The 22,150-nt window shown below is 38.6% G+C and overlaps 2 protein-coding genes across 3 annotated transcripts in view; one reads left to right on the forward strand and one right to left on the reverse strand.

Moving 5' to 3' along the window:
* The first annotated feature begins 905 nt into the window (after positions 1–905).
* armc2 (armadillo repeat containing 2) lies at positions 906–19,240 on the forward strand. The gene is made up of 17 exons (XM_033990573.2): positions 906–1,123; positions 1,205–1,277; positions 1,794–1,953; positions 3,758–3,884; positions 7,858–7,922; positions 8,764–8,871; positions 10,591–10,784; positions 11,304–11,406; positions 11,782–11,996; positions 12,729–12,874; positions 13,451–13,550; positions 14,781–15,093; positions 17,073–17,195; positions 17,272–17,385; positions 17,855–17,987; positions 18,743–18,897; positions 19,080–19,240. Exons 1-17 carry the CDS (start codon positions 906–908, stop codon positions 19,211–19,213), a joined length of 2,481 nt encoding a protein of 826 aa, XP_033846464.1. The 3' UTR covers positions 19,214–19,240.
* A 401-nt stretch (positions 19,241–19,641) lies between these two features.
* sesn1 (sestrin 1) overlaps positions 19,642–22,150 on the reverse strand; it is a 53,214-nt gene continuing 50,705 nt past the window's right edge. For both annotated transcript variants that reach the window (XM_055232122.1, XM_033991256.2), the window contains one exon: positions 19,642–22,048. In XM_055232122.1, coding sequence (XP_055088097.1) covers positions 21,962–22,048 — 87 coding nt within the window. In that variant the 3' untranslated portion in view covers positions 19,642–21,961. The remainder of the gene's footprint in view (positions 22,049–22,150) is intronic.

Consider the following 22,150-nt stretch of genomic DNA (forward strand, 5'->3'; position numbering starts at 1 on the left):
GTTGGGCACAGAGTATTTGACTACAGGACATTTAAGAAAAGTAGGTTAGAGGCTAGCAACAGATGCCACAGATGAAGCAAAACGTTTAGGCAATGCATGTACATGTCTCCACGTTCTCCCACTTACTTACGTGTGTAAACGGAGCACTTTGTCGATCATAGTTTGGTTTCTCGCGAGATTCCTCTCCTCTTATGCTCGTGCACGTGACTCAGAGGCTGCAGCAGCGCGTTAAGTTAGCGCTGTTCAATTAGGGCCAGTTAAATTTAATATCTTTTTACCGTTTTAAAATGTTACTGCGTTTGGACCTAACTTAAAGACCGCTTCTTCCTGCACAAACCAATTCAATAACTGAGTGTAAGTCTGTCTGTAAGCTCTTTTTCATCACTTTACGTCACTGTTTTATTCACGCGTCTTTGATAACTGTGCATGAATTTAATGAACCTACAGGATTTCTGCAACAAGCTTCGAGAAATTTTCGTTAACTTTATTGATGATTCATTTGTAAAGCTTGATTTGTTCGGTTTGTGGTTTGTTGTCCTCGTTTCCTTCAGCGGCGTTTCGTTGCTATGGAGACGACTCGTGAACGCGCTCAGTGAAGAAAGATGCCTTTCTGAAACTGTACACGCTCCTTCTAATAAGTTACGAACTCCAAAATAACTATGTTGGCTTTGAAATAATCCTTATTCCGTAAGTTTAATGAGAGACAATGTTGGTTATGGTCGTCATTGTTTGCATAGCCTTTTCTACAGTGAAATGATCACAACATGTTTATGTTATTCTCATTACAAAAAATAATATTTAAGATGCTCCTGTAACTTTATATTCTGTAATGCCTTTTTGAATTACAGAACTGAACACTTGAACTGATTTTCCAGGCTGTATTTGTAGCTGTGACATGGGTCTACATGGCTTCAGCTGAGGGGAAGCCTGACATCTCCAGTCCATTCTTCCCACGGAGAAACTCTTTGATAAAAACCAGCGCTGAGATCGTGAGCGAAGTCCGGCAGTCTCTGAACGTCCAGTCCACCCAGCGCCCCTTCACCCCTAGAGATGCTCACAGACAACTGTTTGGGACTAGCTCAGTGCGGGCCAATGCAGACAACAGGCCCCCATCTACCTTCAGGTTAAGAACAATGTACATTTACATTGAGACAATTTGTGTTACAGCTAAATAATGTGTTTTTCTTTTTTTTTTTTTTGGTAGTCTTCATGCACAAAACTTTGACACACCTGACTCCAGGCCAGGTTCAGGGACTCGTCTCTCTCCACTTAATCATGTAAGTATGCTTTTTATATACTTTTAGCCTGTTGGTTTGTAACAAATCATTTTTTCCTACATTAATAACAAAAACATAGTGCACATGTTTCTAATTCATCAGTTTTTTTTCTAGGAATGATTTCTGAATAGAATATTTTTAAGGAAGTTCTATTCATGGGTCTCAGGCAAACAATTCCATTCTTATTTGAAAGATTTTGTGAGGACCTTTCCCATTCAAAAATCTAATATTTTGATTTGAATTGTGTTATTGCTATAAAAACCGAGGACCATCCCCATGCCAAATTGTTATGCCTGAAACTCATGAATAGTCAAATGCAAACTCCATAAATCGTCCTTCATATTGTGCTTTAAACTCCGTACTAATACATTTGTGTAACTGTTATACAAACAAGTAGCATTTTACCAGTTAGGGATACTCCTTTAAAAGTTTGCGAAACATTAACTTATCATTTAATTACTGTAAATGAATTGTTTCTTGTGCTAAAAATTTCATTGTGCTATATTTGTGCTGTAGAAGCCCACGTTGCAAGTCCTGGGTGTGGGTGGAGATCCAGTCCACATCTTGCCCAAACCCCCTGCTAATCCCCTGGAGGTGAGGAGGCCTCTGATAGGACCCCGGGCTCGGCTGCAGCGTGCTGGCTCTCTCCCTATCATGCCCCCTGCTGAGACAGATGGTAAAGACGGCCCCGCAGTTTATGTTATCTTTATGCTTGATTATAAGAACAAATGGGATCAAGGGATGCACATCATGTCACAAAATATGGGTGGCACTACCAGCAGAGATACTTCTGTGATGGCTTATTTAAATATCCACATGAATGTTTTGCCAGTTCTAATATTTTTCAAGTGACAAAAAAAATCTTCAGACTACTTACAAAGGGAAAATTAAAAATAACTGTCAAATTTAAAGTTGACTGTAACACCTGAAGTAACCACCTTAAATGTTTGACAGTATGGCATTACACCTATCTATATCTATGGAGACAAACTGCAATGGGGCAAAGTTACATGTCACAACATAAGTATTTGAATCAATCATTGAACACATTTAAAAACAAACATAGCTGACAAATTGCTTCAAATGGTTAGCATGACAAAACACAATAAACAATAAAATAAAAAGAACGAAGAAAGCCATTCCTTAATGTTCAAAAACAGGCCAAGGTATCTGCTGTGTCAAATGCCAGTGAACAAAAAGAAGTCTTAGTAAAGTTTTAAATTGCTCAAGAGATTGTGCAGTTCAGATATAGAGAGGGAGACTATTCCAGTTTAGGAGCTGCGACTGAGAATGCTCTGTCCCCTTTCCTCACAAGCCTGGAGCAGGGCACCTCCAGCAGCAATTGGTCAGCAGGCCTCAGGGCTCTGGTAGGTGTTTGAAAATGGAGCAGCTCAAACAAGTACAATGGGGCGGTGCCATTTAAACATTTACACACAGTCATTACAATCTTAAAATGAATTCTAAATGGGACTGAAACCACTGAAGAGCAGCTAAAACAGGCTTTATATGCTGGTACTTTTTAGTCCCAGTCAACATTCGGGCAGCTGCATTTTGCAACGAAGAGAAAAGTGATCCCATGTACAGAGAGTTACAATAGTCAAGTTCAGATGTTCTAAAGGCATGGATGATTTTTTCTAAATCTCTGGTAGCGAGATCCAGGATATTTAAGTTTAATGCCATAATATGAAACTTTCAAAGGAAACATTCCATGGAACTTCTCCATGGAAACAAGCAGTTTGCAGAAAGGTAACATAGTGCACCTTAAACATAACATAACACAACAATGTAAAAAGGTAAACCATAAAAGTGCTTAAACTCTACTGTAAAAAGTGCCACTGTATTGTTATAAGCATTAATGGCAAGCTTTTTTCCAACAAAAATATACTAACTTCCTAACCTCCATCTCTAACATTGAAGCCAACTGAGCCATAGCCATAGATTCAAAGTCGGCTTGCCTCTTTCTTTCATAGTGTTACCGCTTAGATGTCAGGAGTCCTCGTAATAAAGAATCTGCGCGATACTCAAACGTCCAGTGTTCAATTATTTCACCCTTAGCTGCTGCTGCTGTAGATCGCCTGCTCCGACAGCACCACTGGAGCCGGACTCTAAAAGACTAAATGAATGGATCCTTTCACGTGCTGACATTTTGCCTGATTTACATTCTCTGCATTAGCCTGTGTGAAGAAATGCTGCTACTCTTCTCAGCACTGATTCTTATGTAGAGCCTATTCAAGCCTGGGAGTTAGACAAATGGTTTTATGATATTATTCTCATGAGCTATTCCTTGAAAGTGTTACTCAATGTGTGTTTCTATTAAATATTTAAATGTTGTTGCCCCAGTAAGCTTATAGTTGGTATGTCAACAATATGACTAAGATTTATGAACAAATATAAATATACTCACAATACACAACCCACTTCCATATAATTAGACACCTTCCATAAGTAACATCATTTCAGTGTTTTTATTTTGTTTTTAGGGAGTGAAAAGCTAAATAAGAGGCCAGAACAAAGGCAGTCGTCTGCAAAACAGCGTCTCATCCCTGACCATGCTGCGGTCCACAGTGGTCCCCTCAGACCTGTCCCAAATACAACACAAAATGAAAGGTAAGCTCCACTCTCACTGCACAATCTGCCCTCCTTTACTCTGTTCTGTCTCCTGCTATGCATTACATCAGTTCCCTCTGCAAACTGGCATACATCAGTGCAAGTATATAAAGTTAGGGATACTATTTTTTTGTTTTTTTGTTGTTGTTTTTTTATGCATAATGTTTTTGGTTTTTTTTTAATAAGTGTTAGTGTAAGAGAACCTTTATTTGTCCCACAATCTGGAAATTCCAGTGAACTGTAGCAAATGCAATCGATTTCAGTAGTTGAAATACTGCAAGGGCTTTTATTTATCTTAAAGCTGGAAGGATCTGGCCCCTTCCTTGTCTCCACCACCATGCCTAGTTACAGGTCAGATCTGTGGCAACCCTGCTCAAAGTAAGAATGCATATTATTCAACATATTTTTCAGCAGTAGAAACACCTGTAATTGAAATAAATGATAAATGCAATAGATGAAATATGGAACATTTTACTTCAGTTCTGTGGAAAATCCCAGGCAAGGCTATAACATCTCTACGAAGACAAGCAGGTGGCCAACCCTCCTCCAGAAAAGTTACAGCGACATGACTTTCTTGCATCTTCCATCTGTCACAATGTTGAAATTTTAGGTATTTATTTAATTAACTCTTACCACAATCACAGCTGGATAATGCTGGAGTTATTTTAGTTGGTTAAATTAGATGCAGAAGTGTCTTATAAAACTTACAAACGGAGACCCTGCCGTTGCTAGCCCTGACAACTAATTTAAGAACTTGTGCCAAAGGAGCTACAATAATTTGGAGCAGCAAAGAAGTGAATCAGCAGAGTAATCACCAGAGCTTTTATAGCCCTTTTGTGAATTGGTCAATTGTCCAAAAGTTTCATCTCAAACTAAAACTAGAGCCAAAACTGTCACCTAAGACGTTTTCGGACCACTTCAATTAAAATGTGCTGAGAGCCCATTGTACGATTCCTGCCTGATCATGCAAAAAATGTGTGTTTTACAGCTTCTCTTGGTTTTAACGACACAACCCATGGGCAGTTTTAAAAGTTTTATGCTTTTCAGTGCTATAAGTGGATATTCTTTTGCTCGATTCAGTAAAAAGTTCTGACAACTGAAAATATGAAGTCACTTAAATGCAAAAATCTGTGAATGGAACTCTGTTAGCAGGGAACATTGATCTCTTTTTAAACACTGCTCTATTTTACTTTATACGTTGTGCCTTGTCCTTATCTGACTTTATTTCAAATTCAACTGCTTCTATTTGCACCTCCTCAATGCAGTAAGGGCAGATATCTCAGTTATTTTCCTGCAGAGCTCATCAGTGGCTTGTCAGTTAGCCATAAGTCGTTGTGCGAGATCTGGGTCCTACCGTTACAATCTATCCACCAATCGATTGTGAGGGCCAGGGGGTGTGGGCCAGGGACAGGTCATAAAACACTTTTACATGAAAACCAACCCATCACCACCACTGCACAACATCTTCACTCTCAATGTTGATTTGCTGTGTTTAATGTGGAATTATAATCAACCATGACATTATGATGATATCTAATGAACTGAACAGTAAATACAAAAGTTAGACCTCAAAGTTGAAATAAATGAATTTATTTTTCATTATTGGACAGTACTATAGGGCTGCAACGATTAAATGCAACGAGTTAGATATGAACTTTTTATAACAAAAACACCAACATTATTAGACCAAAATGTCCAAAAAGACTAAACCATTCCTGAATTTTACTTTATTCTTACAAATTATTTATCTAGAAGCCTTTAAGTCTTTATTTAGTTTTAAAATATTTTGAAAAATCTCAATGTATGATACAAATAATCTTTTGACTAGTTGACTAATTGAAAAAAAAAAGTTGTCTAGTTGTATTAAAAATAACCGCAAGTTGCAGCCCTACACTACGGTAAGTAGGAAAAAAATGCGGGTCAAGAGTGGGAAGAGACATTCATTAGACTATAGCAACAACCTTAAAATCTTAAAATGTTAATGTGAGTAGAATTGTGCTCATGGTGTATAGTGTTTAGTGGTTGAACAGTATAAAAGATTGCAGTGCCATAGTAAGCATAGAAATGATCAGTTAAGATAGAATTGTGGAGGATTGAAAGCTGTCAGATTACTCAGCACTGTTGCACATGTTTGGACTTTTGGGTATATATTTTGTATAATTTGGCCACAGAGAGTAGTGAGAGTGAAAATAGAAACGGCATGCCATATTAATCTGATGAGTTGGATGAGATATGAAGATTAGACATCCACTTGATTTGTCTTTCTCCAGCAAGCCGTGGCTTTATAGCTCCAAATGGCTCTCTCTCTATTAGATTTGGGTGCCCATCTGGGGTAAGGCTGGCAGCGGCGTGTTGTGACTGCGGCGCACAGGGATGAGGTCATGTCTTTGAGAAGGCCGGATCACACAAAGAGGCCTTATTATCGGGTTCTTAATCCTATCATACAAAGACAAAGCTCCATCGCTGACATCTTCTGCAGCATGTCTTAGGCTGGTGCATGGTCCGCCTGTGCCAGCTTAAACCAATAACCTCCAGTAAGTCCACCGAGTCTGGGGAAGTGCACTTTTGTAACAGCAGGATGCATAGAGGGAGAATTTTAAAATGGATGAAGAGAGATGGATGAGTCATACTTTTTACCTTCAGAAAAAAAAAAAAATTATGGGAAGATAAATTGGAATTGAAAAGGTGTATTGTTACTGAAAGCTAAAACTACAGCTATGGCTAGATTCGAACATGAACATATGCAACAATCCCAATAATAAACAGTACAGGAATAAGGTTCAATCTAGTCTGGTTAGTATAGGCAATTCAAGCCCAAATCTATGTATTACTTCTGAATGTTTGGTCGCACCTTATGTTACAGCATTGTAATAACATGAGAATTGTTTTGCAGCCTTGATTCTATATTACTACCAAGAAAATCCTTTGTTTGCAGTTTTCCTACTGGGTTATGGTTATGGTTTGGATTAGATATATTACCATGACCGGAGTTTGTCTTGTTTCATATCACTACACATTACGCCTTTAGTTGCCATACTATTTATTTTTATTCTGTTATGGTGTAATCAAGTGTTTCAATGATGAATAAAAATTGTATCATTCAGACACATAATAGAGTAATAATAATAAGATAATAGATAATAATACAACATAATAACAGTACACACTACAATAATACAAAAAACATTATTTGACATTTTATCATAACTTTTAGTTTAGATATTTTTGTTATGATTATTCTTTGTTTTATGCTGCAGAATATTCTTAGTTGAGTTTTGTCCATTCTATTTTCATCAATAATTTCACGAAACAAATTCTGTTCCTATGGTCTGTGAGAGACAAGCCACAGAGCATTTGATTGTGACATGACAACAGTAAAATACACAAATGTACAGTCAGGAAAACCCACAACTCACAGAAAGTATCATGAGAAGGGTGTATGCGTTTGAGGCATCAGATGGAGACAGACCACGAGTAGCACTAAACCAGAAGAACCACAAGAGTCAACACTTGGTTCCTGTTCAGAGACATGGCTGCCTTGCTTTGTGACTGTTGGACCGTTATGGATCTGCATGTGGTCTAATGTACCTACACTGACAACAGGGATAAAGAGATATCAGCACCTGCTCTGAGCTAGGGCTCCACCACTGCAGCAACAGAGACACCCAGTGGCCATATCGGGAAAGTGTTATGATTTTAGATCAAGCTTCCTTTTTTTTAGGTAGGTGTAGGTATGGTTAAAAAGTCAAATGTGTTTATGGGTTTCAGCTTTATGTTACATGCAACGTTCTGAGGACCTTCATTCAAAAGATATAATATTTTGTTTTAAATTGTTAATCTCTCTGGTCCTAATTTCTCATCATACTGTAACCCATAACTATGTTGTTGTTGCTTGATGTGATTATTCAGTCATAGAGTCAATACCTAATATTATTTTGAACTAACTGTCCTATGTCTTTCTTTGTGTCCACAGTAAAGTATCGTCACAAGGTGCTGACTTGGATGTCAAAGCCAGCATGGGTGCAAAATGTAAAGCAGGTGTGTCCCAAGCTAAGAAATCTTTCAGAGCTTTTACTTTCAAGGCTAATAGATTTACCACCATATTAAACAAATAAGGCCTTTCATGTCAGAGCTACCTAATATTTCACAATCCAATTGAAATATAAATTAACTGAAAAATATCTTGTCTTTTTATAGTAAATTCTTGCTGTACCTGCTGTAGTATAGACCTCTACAAACATGTTCTGAAATGCATAGGATTCTTGTAGTTTAGCTGTACATATTTCAGTTGTCTCTAATTGCAATTGGAATGCAAAAATCGCAATTATGTTTTTCATAACTAGAACCATAAAAAGCTGCATTTTGTAACTATTCCATTACTGCTTTTGTCTTTTGATTCACCCGTAGGAAACCATAGAAAGTTTTAAGAACATATAATATAAATAATACTCTTTTGAAACCTTGTTCCGTCAACTAAAAAAGGTACATATTCTGTTCATACATGTTTCAGCATAACCCCCAGTGACTAACCCTAACCCTGACAAACACTGATTGAACTCAAATTACTATCGCAGCAGCAAAGAAAAGAGTTTGTGCAGTTAGCTTGCGCAACCACAGTTTCCTGTTGCGAACATAGGTGCAAAAGCCCATGACAAATTTGCATGATGTTACACTTGCCCATTTTAAGACACGTCAGTGAAAAATCAGAGGAAGCTGTACTGAAGACATTGACCTTTTCATTGTGGCATCAAACTTCCTGCAGTTTTATTTTGAGATGTTGAACTTATGAACTGTGCTTGGCTGCTCCTGCTGCTGCTGATGTTGTGGTGTCTGAGTGGGTGGTAATTGGCTAAATGTGAATATGTTCCCATTTTTTCAGATGTGAAGAACAATGACAGCAAACTGTGCACTGAGCAGGATTCACAGTCACTGGTCTGGAATAATAGGATTGCTCCTCTTCTGGAACAGCTAGAGGCCATAGTCGCAGGTAGAGTGCTGGAGATGTATGCATTTGAAGACACAAACTTATATCCATCCATCCATTTTCTTCCGCTTATCCGGGGCCGGGTTGCGGGGGCAGCAGTCTAAGCAGGGACTCCCAGACTTCCCTCACCCCTCACAAACTTATATAAGCATCTTATTGACATCTTCCATAATTGCATATCGTAAAATGTAGAAGCATATTATTACTACAAGACATAGAAAGAATGTACCTGCTTCATGACAATCCATCGACACATGTCAAGGTAGAAAAATTAACAATAGATTGACATTTGAAATCTGTCAAATAATTGGTTTAATTCATTAAAGATAGAGTATGTAACTTTCTGGAGATAGCATGTCACCTACCTGATTCCATGGAAATAGAAAGGTAAAACCATACTTAGGAACATTCTCCTTGGAGATAGATACGTTTTATGCCGTACATGCTTGTTCCTTATAGCCAAAGGAACTTCATTTCCATAGTAACAAGTAACAAGCAATGTAAGAGTAAGGTTTGTAGAGATGCAAGCCTGTTTACAGTAAGGACACATGATGTTATATATTTTTCAGTGCAATAAACACAACAAAACTGCAGCTTTAAGTAAAAACTGCAGCTTTAAGTAAATACATTTAAACTAGCCAACTGTAAAATCTTTAAAATATGACTTATCTTTATCTTTATACTGATTTAAATATGTAAATATTCTAATGTCAATTCATACATGTGGTATCTTCTATTAGTGTCTCTCAACCTCTTTCCTAGAATTAAATGTAATTTCTTCCACAGATGACAACCAATCCTAAAAGTGTTTTGCTTGGTGTCCACATAAAACTGTCTGAGTGAAACTGTAGTCTGGCAGCCATGAAATGAAATCTGCGTCTGTAAATATTTTAACATTCTACAAATTTAATGGAAAATTCATTTCAAAGATAAATATTAAATATTTATCGCAGCAAGTGGCTTCTGGCTCATGCATAAAACACCTTTTAGATGAGTGGGAAATTGCAGAGCTGTGTTTATTGCCAGACTGCAACCGGGCCTTTTTTAGGAATGGCCAGAGTCTGTTATTTATACTGGGAAAACATTTATTTCAGCTCAAAAACAAGGAAAGACTCCACCCTTTGCTCTTCCTCTGCCTCTAGTTTGAAGCTTCCAGGACTGGGCCTCTTCTCTCCGATGTAAAATCTATTTAAGTGTTCAAAAACAAATATAATTATGTGTAAAAATAAATCACTGATTGAACATAAACAAGGGGAGGGTCTTGGTCAGGAGTACCTAGCTAGAGGATTAACTTATGGGAAACAGGGGTACCTACAGGGGACCTTCTTGCTGAGGCGATAGTACCACCCATATCTGTGTCTCAATATGGGTATTCAGCAAAACATATGTACTCTATAATTATTCATTTTGTTTTTGACAGACTTTTTTGTAATTTATGTCATCACTAGTGTTAGTTTCCCGGAAAATTGGTTCATGTTGTTCTCCTGTCCTGGTCGATGATTTTTTGGGAACACATAACCCAAAGTATTCCTGTGTAAATACTAAATCTCGCTTCAGAATAGCCTATTTCACAATATCTGAGTTTTACTTCGCCCCAAACTTGCCAACACTCACAATGGGATGTTTTCTTTTAGAGATGCAGTATTTGCTTTGGTTTTTGGTTGCATATGTCCTTGCTGTCTAGAACTTCACATTATTTTTTGTGTGTCTCTGCCATACCAGGAGGTCTGATGGACTCAGAGGTGGGAGATGATGGCCTTTGTGATCTATGTGACCAGCTTTATGACACCATGGCAGCGGCAGACATTTTGGGGCATCGCTGTAAAGGCAGGTCTAAGATACTGCGCACACTTTTCCGCCTCATTGACCTTAACTCATCCCGGTTAAACCTGCACATCGCCAAGATCTGCCTTCAAGTGAGTCTATACTCAAACTGGTACTAAATATCTTTTTGTTCTGTTTTATCGTGCTGGTATAGGCAGAGGGCATGTCACTTGCCGGTGATCCATGATAATGTTTGGTCTTTGGTTAAAATACTCTACAGTATGGCCTTAAATATATTCATCTATAATTAATTTAATTACATGTGTTTTAATGGCTCAAAAACATTGGTAACTGGTGTTATCGTCTTCTTGTCTCTTTGGTGTTAAAAGCGATACTGTGGAACTGCAGCAATAATAACACCAACATCTCCAGAGTTACATAGTGCACCTTTAAAAAAATGAAATGTTGATGACATTAAATTAATGCATTATGTTAGCGCAGTTCTAATTGAAAGTATACAGTTTAAGTAGTTTAACAAAAATTATAATAAGATTAATATATTGTAATATTTCATTTATGAAGAATGCTTAATATTTTCTGAGATGGTGTACACTATGTATGAAAACTCCTGTCTTATAATCTGAATGGTAATAACATTTCTTTGTGTCCAGTTATGCGTTAGTGGGAACAACCTTCTGAACATCTGTAAGCTTGTGTTTAAGCTGAGCCGCAGTGAAAGCAATGATGACCTCTTCCAGGACAGCCCTGTCTTAGGTAAACACACTTGTGGGTCATCATGGTCCACTCCTCACATACTGCATGTGAGGAGCAGATCATCATGGAACCCTTTGGTATCTATTTCTTATGCTGTTTAATGTTCACCTATCACCTTGTTTTGGTTCATCTGGATTAACGTAGCCTTGGTGGCCACAACATTACTGCTATCAGACAATATGAGTCACCATATTTCTTTTCTGAGAGATTGATTTTAGAATACATATGTAAGAGTTACTTTTACAATCCACTGTATTTTTATGGGTAATCCAAAAAGCATATTATATCGCTCAGTATTGTAATGTATAACTTTTTCTCTGTTGTAAAAAATAGACTATACAATATCTTCATATACTCTCTTTCTCTCACACCTAGATTCACTGTTGGACATTCTGAGCACTGAGGATGTGTCTTCTAGTGGAGAGGTGCTTCTGTACTCTGTGGGGACTCTGAAGTTTCTTTCTGGGAACAGGACCATTCTTAAGCGACTCCTGGACAAAAACTGCGTTGGAGTATCTCACAAACTAATTCAAAGGCTCCAGCCCATAGAAGAAACAAACATGACTCTAGCAGGACACATACTTGTACAGGTAAGGACAAATCATATAGCATTTTGGTTTTGGTGTAACATAGGTTTATAAAAGGGTTGAGTTGTTTGTCAACTTGTTAAACGTGCACTATGTAACTTTTCTGATGTAGGGTATGCCACTTGCTTGTCTCCAGGGAGATGCTATTGTTTTACTTGGAATGTTCCACAGTATGACATTCAACTTCTTTATCTAGCATTTTTTCAATGCATTATATTGCCCAAACAACACTTTGAAAAACATGGATTCCTAATGAGCAGGGTTACCTCTTCACAGGTCTGACCAGTTATGGCATCTAGAGGTAAACCTTCTTGTTTCTTGCACCTGGTTGGAAATATGTAAGTTTAATGCCATACTGTGGAACATTCTCAGCAAAGCAAGTGGCCTACCCTAAACTGTAAACAACATGTAATTACATTGAAGGAAGGGTTGGGGTTAAGTTTTGGGTTTGTTAATCAGGGTGGATCTTATTACACATTGTCACACAGAAGAATATATTGTACTTAATGAGGAAGTGTTACCCTTTAATTCTGAATTTGCCTTTTCTTTTGTCAGTAAGTGATTAATAGCTTTCCTAAATACAGTACTTTTCTGGTCACTTTGCTCAAGGGCATCTGAAAGCACACACACGGTTGTGTTCTCTTCTTATTTTTATAATGAAATAATTAATAGGACAGAAATTACCAGACTGACCCCTTTTTTTTCTCTTTGATTCACTTTAAATTTTTGACCTAGTTGACAGCGACCCTGAGGAACCTAGCCAATCACCCTGAGTCTCGCCCTCTGTTCGTCTCGTTTGGACTTCTGTCTGACCTCTGCCTACTGCTACGGCAACATCACAAAGACCAGGATGTCTGCACCAACATCTCCAGAATATTCAGGTAACAAAACTGGTATTTGATAGATGGAAAAGATTATAATGTGTTTTTGATATCATACAAATAGCTATATCATAATCTGTTCTCTTGATTTCTGTGGGGTATTATCTGGGAAATATTTTTGGAGGATCCAGCAAATATGCCTATCTGAGATGATTATAATAGTGTTTACTGTGTATGTTCCAATAATTACTTCATCCTCTTCCACAGTCTGTCACACCAGTGTAAGTGGTTGAACATCTTCTGATTAAGCACTGAATACTGTTGTAGAATAAATTGTATTAGGGGAAGTTTATTGACCATCAGTACGGGAGGGACACAGCACCCGGAGACATGAACCCTCAAGACATTGAAATAGTGTTGTCCATTCTAGTGTAGTCCAGTCTGGCTATGTTTCCATTGTAGGGAGTATTATACCTCTGATGACGCAGGCTAAGATAACAAGGACTGAGCTGTGAGTAAGTGCCCTAGATACAGCTGTGAAATGGAATTTCTCTAACAAATACCACTAATGAAAGCCTGGATGCCTGTAGCACAGTGGTTCCTTTATTGACTTTATATGTCCACTCTCCCTGTTAGTAAACTCTCTTCCTACTCCAAGTGCCGCCTCGCTCTCTCCCAGACTCATGGCTGTTACCAACTATTTTTGGAAGTGCTGAGCCAACACCATCAAAAGCAGGTGAGTTTATTAGCCCCTCTGGTTCGACGTGTTCCAAGACTTTACTGGTTATATGATGCCACTTCATTTAACATGTTTACCCCTCAGAGCAGGTTGTTTACCACCACACTTTGTCCAGTCACATTCATTGTATGTTTTGTGCATGTTTCCTATTCTGTTATGACTTGCAATCAGGCGCCAAGACATAATGAAGCAATTAGGGGTGGAATTAAAGGGGAGAAAGCAGGGAGGATAAGTCAACAAAAGGTGAAGCAGGGGTGAGGGGGAGGACACACATCAGTAACATATGTAGTGTTGAAAAACACACGGCTCTTAAAGGCATATGTGCTTCGGCCATGACATGTAATGAGTAGCCTGTCCTGGGACAAACTGTTCTGTCCACAGAGCAGTGTCCCTGCACGTTCAGAGATGGTTAAGTGCGTCCTGATCACCTGCTCCACGTGTTATCTGCATCACTGACTCAGCTCCTTTTGTGGACAGTTTCTGTGTCGTATGTGTGAGGGAAAAATGGGTGACCAGTTTTAGGGCCTGGTCAAATTGGTCTCAGCTAGATAAACACATCTTTTTTTTCTGTAACCTTCAATCTTTGTAAAATATTAGGGCAATTTGTGAAAAAAGATTGGATTTTAAAAAGTTAGAACAGAATGCAGAGATTTGAAAATGTCATAAAACAACATTTAAATTATTATAAACTATGTTAAAAATGACAGCCCAACAACAAACATAAAATTCAAATGAGGTCCAGAATTTGGTACATAAATGACTTGTATACTCCTAAATGTATAGTATATCTCATTGTTTTGTTTTGCATTGCACCTACTGCCCCAAAACAAAATGTTTTCTTAATGCAAGAAGTTTAGGTTGTTAAGGTGCAGTATGTAACTTTTCTGGTGGAGGGTCTGTCACTGGAGTTGTTTGCCCATAGAATGTTCAACAGTGTTGTATTAAACATATACATCTTCATAGAAAAGAGCAGGTGTTACCATCAGGCCAAGTTACAAGTCATATCGGTGGAGAGTTGATCAAACTCACACAATGCATGTTTTTCAAGACGTATCTCAAAAACATCAACAATAAGTTTTATGGCATACTGTAGAACATTCTAGGCATTTCCATAGAGAAAAGCTGTGGCATTTCCATAGAGACAAGCAGGTAGCAGACCTATCACCAGACATACATCTTTAAATGTATATGTATAATATAAAGAACCCTGTGTCCTCTCCTCTCCAGGACCTGGTAGTTCGCCTGTTGTTCACATTGGGAAATATCACAGCCAAAAGTGATGAGGCTCGACTGCAGCTGTTTCAGTGTGAGGGCAGCGTGGACACCCTTCTCCAGATCTACAACAGACATCAGCGAAGAGACACAGACAAAGTACACCCACAACAACAAACTGGGACCCAACATCCAGGGAATCCTCACGAGTCTGACGATGTGCTGGTGAAGTTAGTGCGGGTACTGGCCAATATGTGTATCCACCGCAGTGTAGGTCCCGCACTAGCCAACAACGCAACATTTATTCAACTGTTAATTGAAACTCTAGGTAAGCTAACAGAAAAGAATACAAAGCCAATAGGTTTTACTTCTATCTGTATCAAGTCTAGCAAAAAATACCATAGAGGGGTTGTATCTGGAGGGGCAGCTCCAGAAAACAGGTGGAAAAATTATGGTGGATAACTTTCTTTGGTGAGTTGTATTTTTTTATCAAGTTAAAGGTGCATTGTGTAACTTTTCTGGTGGAGGGTCCCTTACTGACTTTTTTTCTTAGAGATGTTATTGTTTTCCCTGTAATGTTCCATGGTATGATAAACTTATCTATCCTGCATTCATTTAAATAAGTTAAAATGTTTAAATAAGTAAAAAAACCAAAAACAAACCTTAACATGTATTATTTCTGCGAACAGGCTTGCCTTTCCACAAATTTGACCGATTACTTGGTCCGATGGCGTTATCTGCTTATCTCTACGGAGACTAGTAGGTAGCTGACCTCCATCAGGAAAGTTACATAGTGCACCTTTTATATTCTTGAAAATACATCATACACACTTATTTATCAACATTAGAATGCTGTGGTGTGGTTTGCTGTATTTTTATGTTGATGTGACCATTAAGTATCTTCTCACAAAACCTTTCCCATTGCTCTGTAGTTTTGTTAGACTCAGGGTTAGTTTCTACCAATCATACTATTCTTCTAAATTTGAAGTTCTCACCTCCAGTAAATGCACTGTACCTGTTGTTCTTTGGTACAGTAAGTTGAACATCAACAGTGAACCACATCCGTGCTGCAGGGAACAAACCTGACTTTGATCAGGGAGTACCCATGTGTCTTCTCTTTCGTTTGCCTTCTGTCTGTACTTGTTGTTCATCAGGTGACATGTCCTCCTACGGTTTACCCACTTGTGAGACACAGCAGCTGCAGGATGTCAGAAACTCTTCCACGCGGTTTTGTTTCAGGACATTTTGAACTGAAACTGGTGATGAGAAAGTTGCAGTTTCAATCTTCATCTTTTAGGTTTTGGTGCACTAAGGAAATATAACTGAGCAAGTGAAATTAAATATTGAGAGAGCATTGTGTGTAATGAAATTCTGCTTCAGTGAGTCAATGAAACTAGTGTACATTGCACTGACAAAGAATCTATTTAAGAAAGGCATGCTCACAATAAAACATACATATAAAAAAAATATATTCCATACTGAGTACACCGAGAGAGTTCAGTTGTAACTTTGACTTCCAAGAGGCTGAATTAGCTTTTAATCAAACTACTGAAATAACTGACCTTGAAAGTAGGTATGTAAATTTTGGTGGTTATAGGTGACCACACTACAAGCAGTACAAGGGGAGCAGACATAAACATGGTGGATACTGCTGATCACTACTCTGCACATATTAACACCTTCATATTGTACAACTTTCAGTGTGACGCACAAAGAGATATTACCAGTCACAACCAGAAATGAAATCCACATCACTGACTTTGTGACCACAGTACTTCAGAAGTATCATAATCACACTCCTGATCTACTGCTATTTGAGGATCAGAGCTGAGTCTGGTGCCAGGCCTGGTCTGGGTCACATTGACCTTTACATGAGCTTTATGAGCAAGCCAACTGTGTCACATAATTCACATTGCTGTCCATGCACACTATGTAGAAAGCTCTGTAACACCATCACTGCATGAGGATATACTGCACGTAAATGTGCAATACAGCTATCCATCCACAAGGGCATAACAGGCTGTACACTTTGTACAGGTCCAAATAAAAGATGTTGTGCAAGGAAGGGCATGTGGTGTAAATAAAAAATTTGATTTACTACACAAAAAGTGAGGATTTGCTAATATGACCTCAGAAAGAGAAAGTTGAAGGGAAGGAGAGAACTAAAAACTACAGTAGTTATAGGCAAGAAGTTATAAAAAAATACCACTTTAAAACCAATTTTATGTGGATGAATGAGAGCTACTTTGGAGGAGCATCTGGATTATCATCCAGCTCCACAATGCATATCTTATTCTGTTTCTTTAGAGCTGAGGTGTGTCCAGGAGAGTGAGGAGCTGACGGTGAATACTGCTGCTACAATCAACAATCTGTCGTACTACGAACAGCCAAACTCAGCAGTCAGAAACTGTCACCTCACCATTGCCAAGTGTAAGAGCGACTTACACAGACTGTTTAACCTTCACAAGCAAAACTCACACCTTTTACTGTATATGTGTGTTTACAGTGATGATGAAGTTGTTGCTCAGTCCCAGTATGGACGCAGTACTAGAAGCCACGCGTGTGTTTGGGAATTTGACACAGTCCAGCGAAGTGCGAGACTACCTAATGCAAAGTAAAGGTGTGTATTCTGCATTCTGTGTATTATGAGGTCTTTATAAAAAATCCCATAACCTCTAATTGTTATATTTCAAGACTTCAAATAACTTTAATAAGAATATATATCTTTTATAATATATTTTTTAATTCAGCCACAAAAGATGACAAGCCAGTGTAAATATTGAAGTAAAATTTTTGTATACAATTTACTGCAAAACAGAAAAGTGGATAAAATATAAGGCTCTAAAACACATAAGCTTTTGAATTTAAAATCCTTACAAAAATGCTGTGTCATTTACCCATATGACTCTAACCGCTGAGTGAGAGAGACTGAATGTGCAGTGCTGTACTCCTTTATGTTGTGTCTGTTATCTGCAAGGCCAGCTCCCGTCAGGATAAACAAGGCTGCTGACTCAGGAGAGAGCGGTGCGTCTAATCTTTGGCCCTCTCGGCTCCTCCATCACTCATCTTTCTGTGGCTTTATTTTCTAGCACACCCGTTTATTGTCGCTCTGCTGGACTCCAAAAGCCCAGACGTGTGTTTCTCTGCCTGTGGGGTGCTCACTAACTTGGCCTCGGACGTCGCAAACAGGGAAAGTCTGGCTCTGGTGGGGATTGCAGCCAAGTAAGGACACAATGAGGACAAAGTATCTCATTTATAACATGAGAAGCCAATAATACAACAGGGAAATGCTGGTGTAAGATTACATATATGGCACGAATAATACCCTTACACTGTGGTGGCTCATGCTGGGAAATATAGAGTTGTATAAGGTTTCTAAAAAAAACTAAAAACTTTGTAAATGTTGTTCACTTGACTTGAATGAATCTAATATATTTGCTAGGTCACTTAAAAAGCATTTCACTACTAATATTGATTTAAAGTGATATCAATACTTCAATCAATACTCACCAGATCCCCTCATATAGCCTACACTAAAGAACAGTAAAATGGCAGCCCAACAGGGCTTTATTTCTGTTTAAAAATAGTTAAAGGTGACCATGTAACTTTTCTGGTGGGGAGTTCTGCTACATACATACATATCTATCTTGTATGTATTCACATATTTTCATTGGTCAAAACATGCATTCCTCCTGTGATCCGGGTCGTCTTGGAATTAGATACATTCAATTTTGATCAGTTGTAAAAGCTAGCTATTTCAAAAAGGTGAATCTATTCTGTCAAACAAAGGGTTAATAAAGACAGACTGATGTTGCATAACCCAATCGTCTTAATGTCAGATGGTTAAATGCCCCTGCCTTGTGTGAGCTGAAGGCCCACTGATGTAGAGCTAATGACCACAGACCCGCTCCTCATGTGATACCTCTCTGCGGTCATGTGACGTCTCTTTTATGTGTTTGTTTGTGTGTGGACTACAGGCTAATGGACTGCCTCCAAGACTTGGGACAGGGTGACTGGCAGCTCGCGGGACAGCTCTGCCAGGCCATATGGAACTTGGCAGGGGGCTGTCCCGAATCTTTCCTGGATCAAGAGCAGACAGAAGCCCTCCTGGACATCCTGACTGCATACCTAGGTTGGTGCACTATGTTATTACACTTACATAACATACCAAGGGGACATGATAGTCTCCTTTTCACAGAAGTCATCCTCGGGGAAAAAGGTGGGATGTCACATAACAACGATCTGTCATAGATGATATGGGAGATAGCCTCACATCACGTTGACTCATGCCCCTCCCTTTCTCCTTCTTTTCAGACAAAGATGAGGCCCTGAAATGGATTCAAAATGAAGATTTAAAGGATTACCACAAAGCATGCTGGGAGTTGGAGTTCTTTCCCGTGGCTCAAAAACTGTTACAAGGTCTACAACCCTTGACACTGAATAGTTGAACTGAACAGAAGACTTACTAGTGAAAGTGTCTATGTTGTTGTCATAATTAGGCAGACTTGTTTTTTGTATTGCTGTAACAACATTCGCATATTCATTTTATTTTTTGCTTTGAATTTCTGGAAATTATTTTTTATTTATTTAATTTTTTTTTTATGTTACAGAATTTTACTTTTTAACTTTTACTGCACTTTATCAGAAGTATACAGGGAATATAACATTATTTAAAACCATTTGAACAATAAAAGAAATACTATAATGTAAGTTTCCTTCTGAATTTTACACTAAGATAGAAACTAACATCATTGACTGTGGTTGCAAGCAGACCAAAATCTTATTATAATCTGATTTGCATGCAAGCCAGTTAGATCCATAAAAGGCTATTAGTACCATGTTATGAAATGTTCAGAATAAAGTCCAAAAAACAATATGCTTCTCCAAGCCTTTATTGTTACACAGATATGGGGCCAGGCAGTGCGTTTACAAGGTACACCAAGTAGCCTAAAGTACAGCATTTCAAAAATCACATTGTTATTACATTGAAACAAATCAGAAACAGCACTTAATGTAAAAACCTCCCTCTGTTTTCACATCTTATAACAACCACAAGACATCAAGGTTTTTAGAAAATGTCTAAACAACTTTAAGCCAGGCCTAAAACAACATTGTTCTCTATTTTTCACCGGGTTGATATGAAAGAGGGTTGACTGACTGATACTGTTGCTTAATAAATGTTTCGGTTTTATCTGGAAAAGCCACTGTAATGTAAAGGCAGTTTGGTCAGTGGTGATAGCACTGAGATTGCTGCTGGTGATTGTGTATTCATTGTGATGAAAAATACCCTGAAAATCAGACAGTCTCCAACTTCCCCAAAGTGAAACAGCTACCCCCTGTAGTTGAACCACGAGCTGCTGCGTCATGGCTTTGAGCTTATTCAGTAAATTCACATAAAAGTTCTGCACCAAACTGAAGTGTTGCCCTGAGTCCAGCGCACAGCGGATTGAGTCTTTATTGTCTCAGAGCTCAGTATACTTTGGAGATGAGGTGATGTTTGTGAGTCACCGTTTGCATAAGAGCGTGTGGATATAATGCTCATGACACAGGTCCCAATGTGTGCAGCTCAACAGAGCCATTAGGGCTGCTGTATCCTCAACTGTATCTACCTTTGAACTAATACAATCTCTGACTGAAGCAATAGAGAAAACTACAAAGGATACACAACAATTCAATATCATGATTTATTTTTAAGTTGTTTTTTTTTAAAGTTTTTATATTAAAAAAAATGTCAGTAACTGACACCAAAAAAACTATCCACTTTCTGTCAAAGCATGTCCAATGTACCATCCCTTAGACCATCTGCTTCACTCATTCGTCTGTCTCAGTCCACCTCAGAAGAATGCAGTACTGGTTTAGTAAACAAAACATACAGCAGAGGAACATGCCTCTGAATCAAATAAAAAAGCTGCTTTTGCATGGGTTAGACTTCCCTCGAAGAGAAATAAGCACAGCTACAACCTGTGGCCCTGTGTGGAGCAGGGTGCCCCCGATCACGGGAACCCACCACCCAAAAGTCTCTGCTCACCAAGAGCACTTCTTATATGTTTTGAAAGAAAACATGAGAGGTATTCATTTACTGGTAAATTCACAATCTGAAGCTTTGAAAGTATCAGGGGACCAGGCTGTGGGGATAAGCGGAAGACAGATAGGTGTGACTCCCACACCTCAGATACTGGGAGCAAATCCCTCTGACAAAACCTGGTGATCTTTCATATGATTAGGCTTTTCTCAATACCAGAAATACAAACATCATTAACAAATTATATATATCACAATTACAGAGCTACAGCAGAAGCAAGAAGTTCTCCTTCGAAGTGCCTCGCTTTTTTGACACATGAAACTTGAAGACGTACTTTTCTCACACAAGTGAAATGCACACATCCATCCACACACGTTAGTCACATTCACACAAACTCTGGGCTCAACAGTGTTCTTTGAGTTACTTCTCAGATTAGCTTACATCGACATTTGAGATTTAGATTAGGATTGAGAAGGAATGGGGTAATGCATTATCTCCAAATGGATAGAGGTTTAGGGGGCAGAAGGGGGTTTGGGACCAGGCTTTCTGGGGTCAATATGACCCTGGTGAATAAAAGATAGGAGCAGCAGCACCAGCACATATGCACACAATGCTGGAGAGTTCAGGCACACGATTACCACCATCCACAGTAATGCTCCTGTCTAAGTTACTGTTAACAGCAACCATATCCGCAACATCCTCATCACTCAATACAAAATGAAATTAAAGAAACTAAACAACAAATAGTGACACAAAATCAAAGTGCAGGCTGGTTGTGGCTGCACAGTTTACATTGATTTTCTGTGGGCCATATCTCTGTCCGAGACAGAATGTGTTGGCAACCAATGTGTTGCATGTTGAAATACTGAAATGTCTTTCTGGATGCGTCTGGTGTCAGTGCTATCGCCTGGCACATTCTCCCCAGAGGAGGAGCCTGCTCCAGGCTGCTCTCTACTGGTCAGGTTTGGCACTGCAGACCACACAAACTAGGTCTGTGAGTCCTCTTTGAGATGAATTTTCTTTGTTCTTCTTTTCAACGATCCAATACCAAACAAGCATCGTCACAACGTAGGGCTTCTCACATCTCCTTTTGCTGGTCTCAGCCAGAATATGATTTCCCAAAACAAATAACAGTGACAGTAAAAAAGACATTGATAAAAACGTCAAAAGCACTTCATGTCATGTAGCGGGTGATCGCTCTCAGAGCGTATAACAGTTCAGCTTGCATTCGCGCTTCCATAAGAAGCAGATTAACATGGACCTGTAGAACACAGAGGAAAATAACATGTTAATACTTTACTGTCTGGTCATAAAAAAATAGTAACAAAAATATATAAATAAATCTGAAAAGCAGAGTAGCTAA

The sequence above is a fragment of the Periophthalmus magnuspinnatus genome, chromosome 24 (assembly GCF_009829125.3).
Source record: "Periophthalmus magnuspinnatus isolate fPerMag1 chromosome 24, fPerMag1.2.pri, whole genome shotgun sequence".
NCBI lineage: Eukaryota > Metazoa > Chordata > Actinopteri > Gobiiformes > Gobiidae > Periophthalmus > Periophthalmus magnuspinnatus.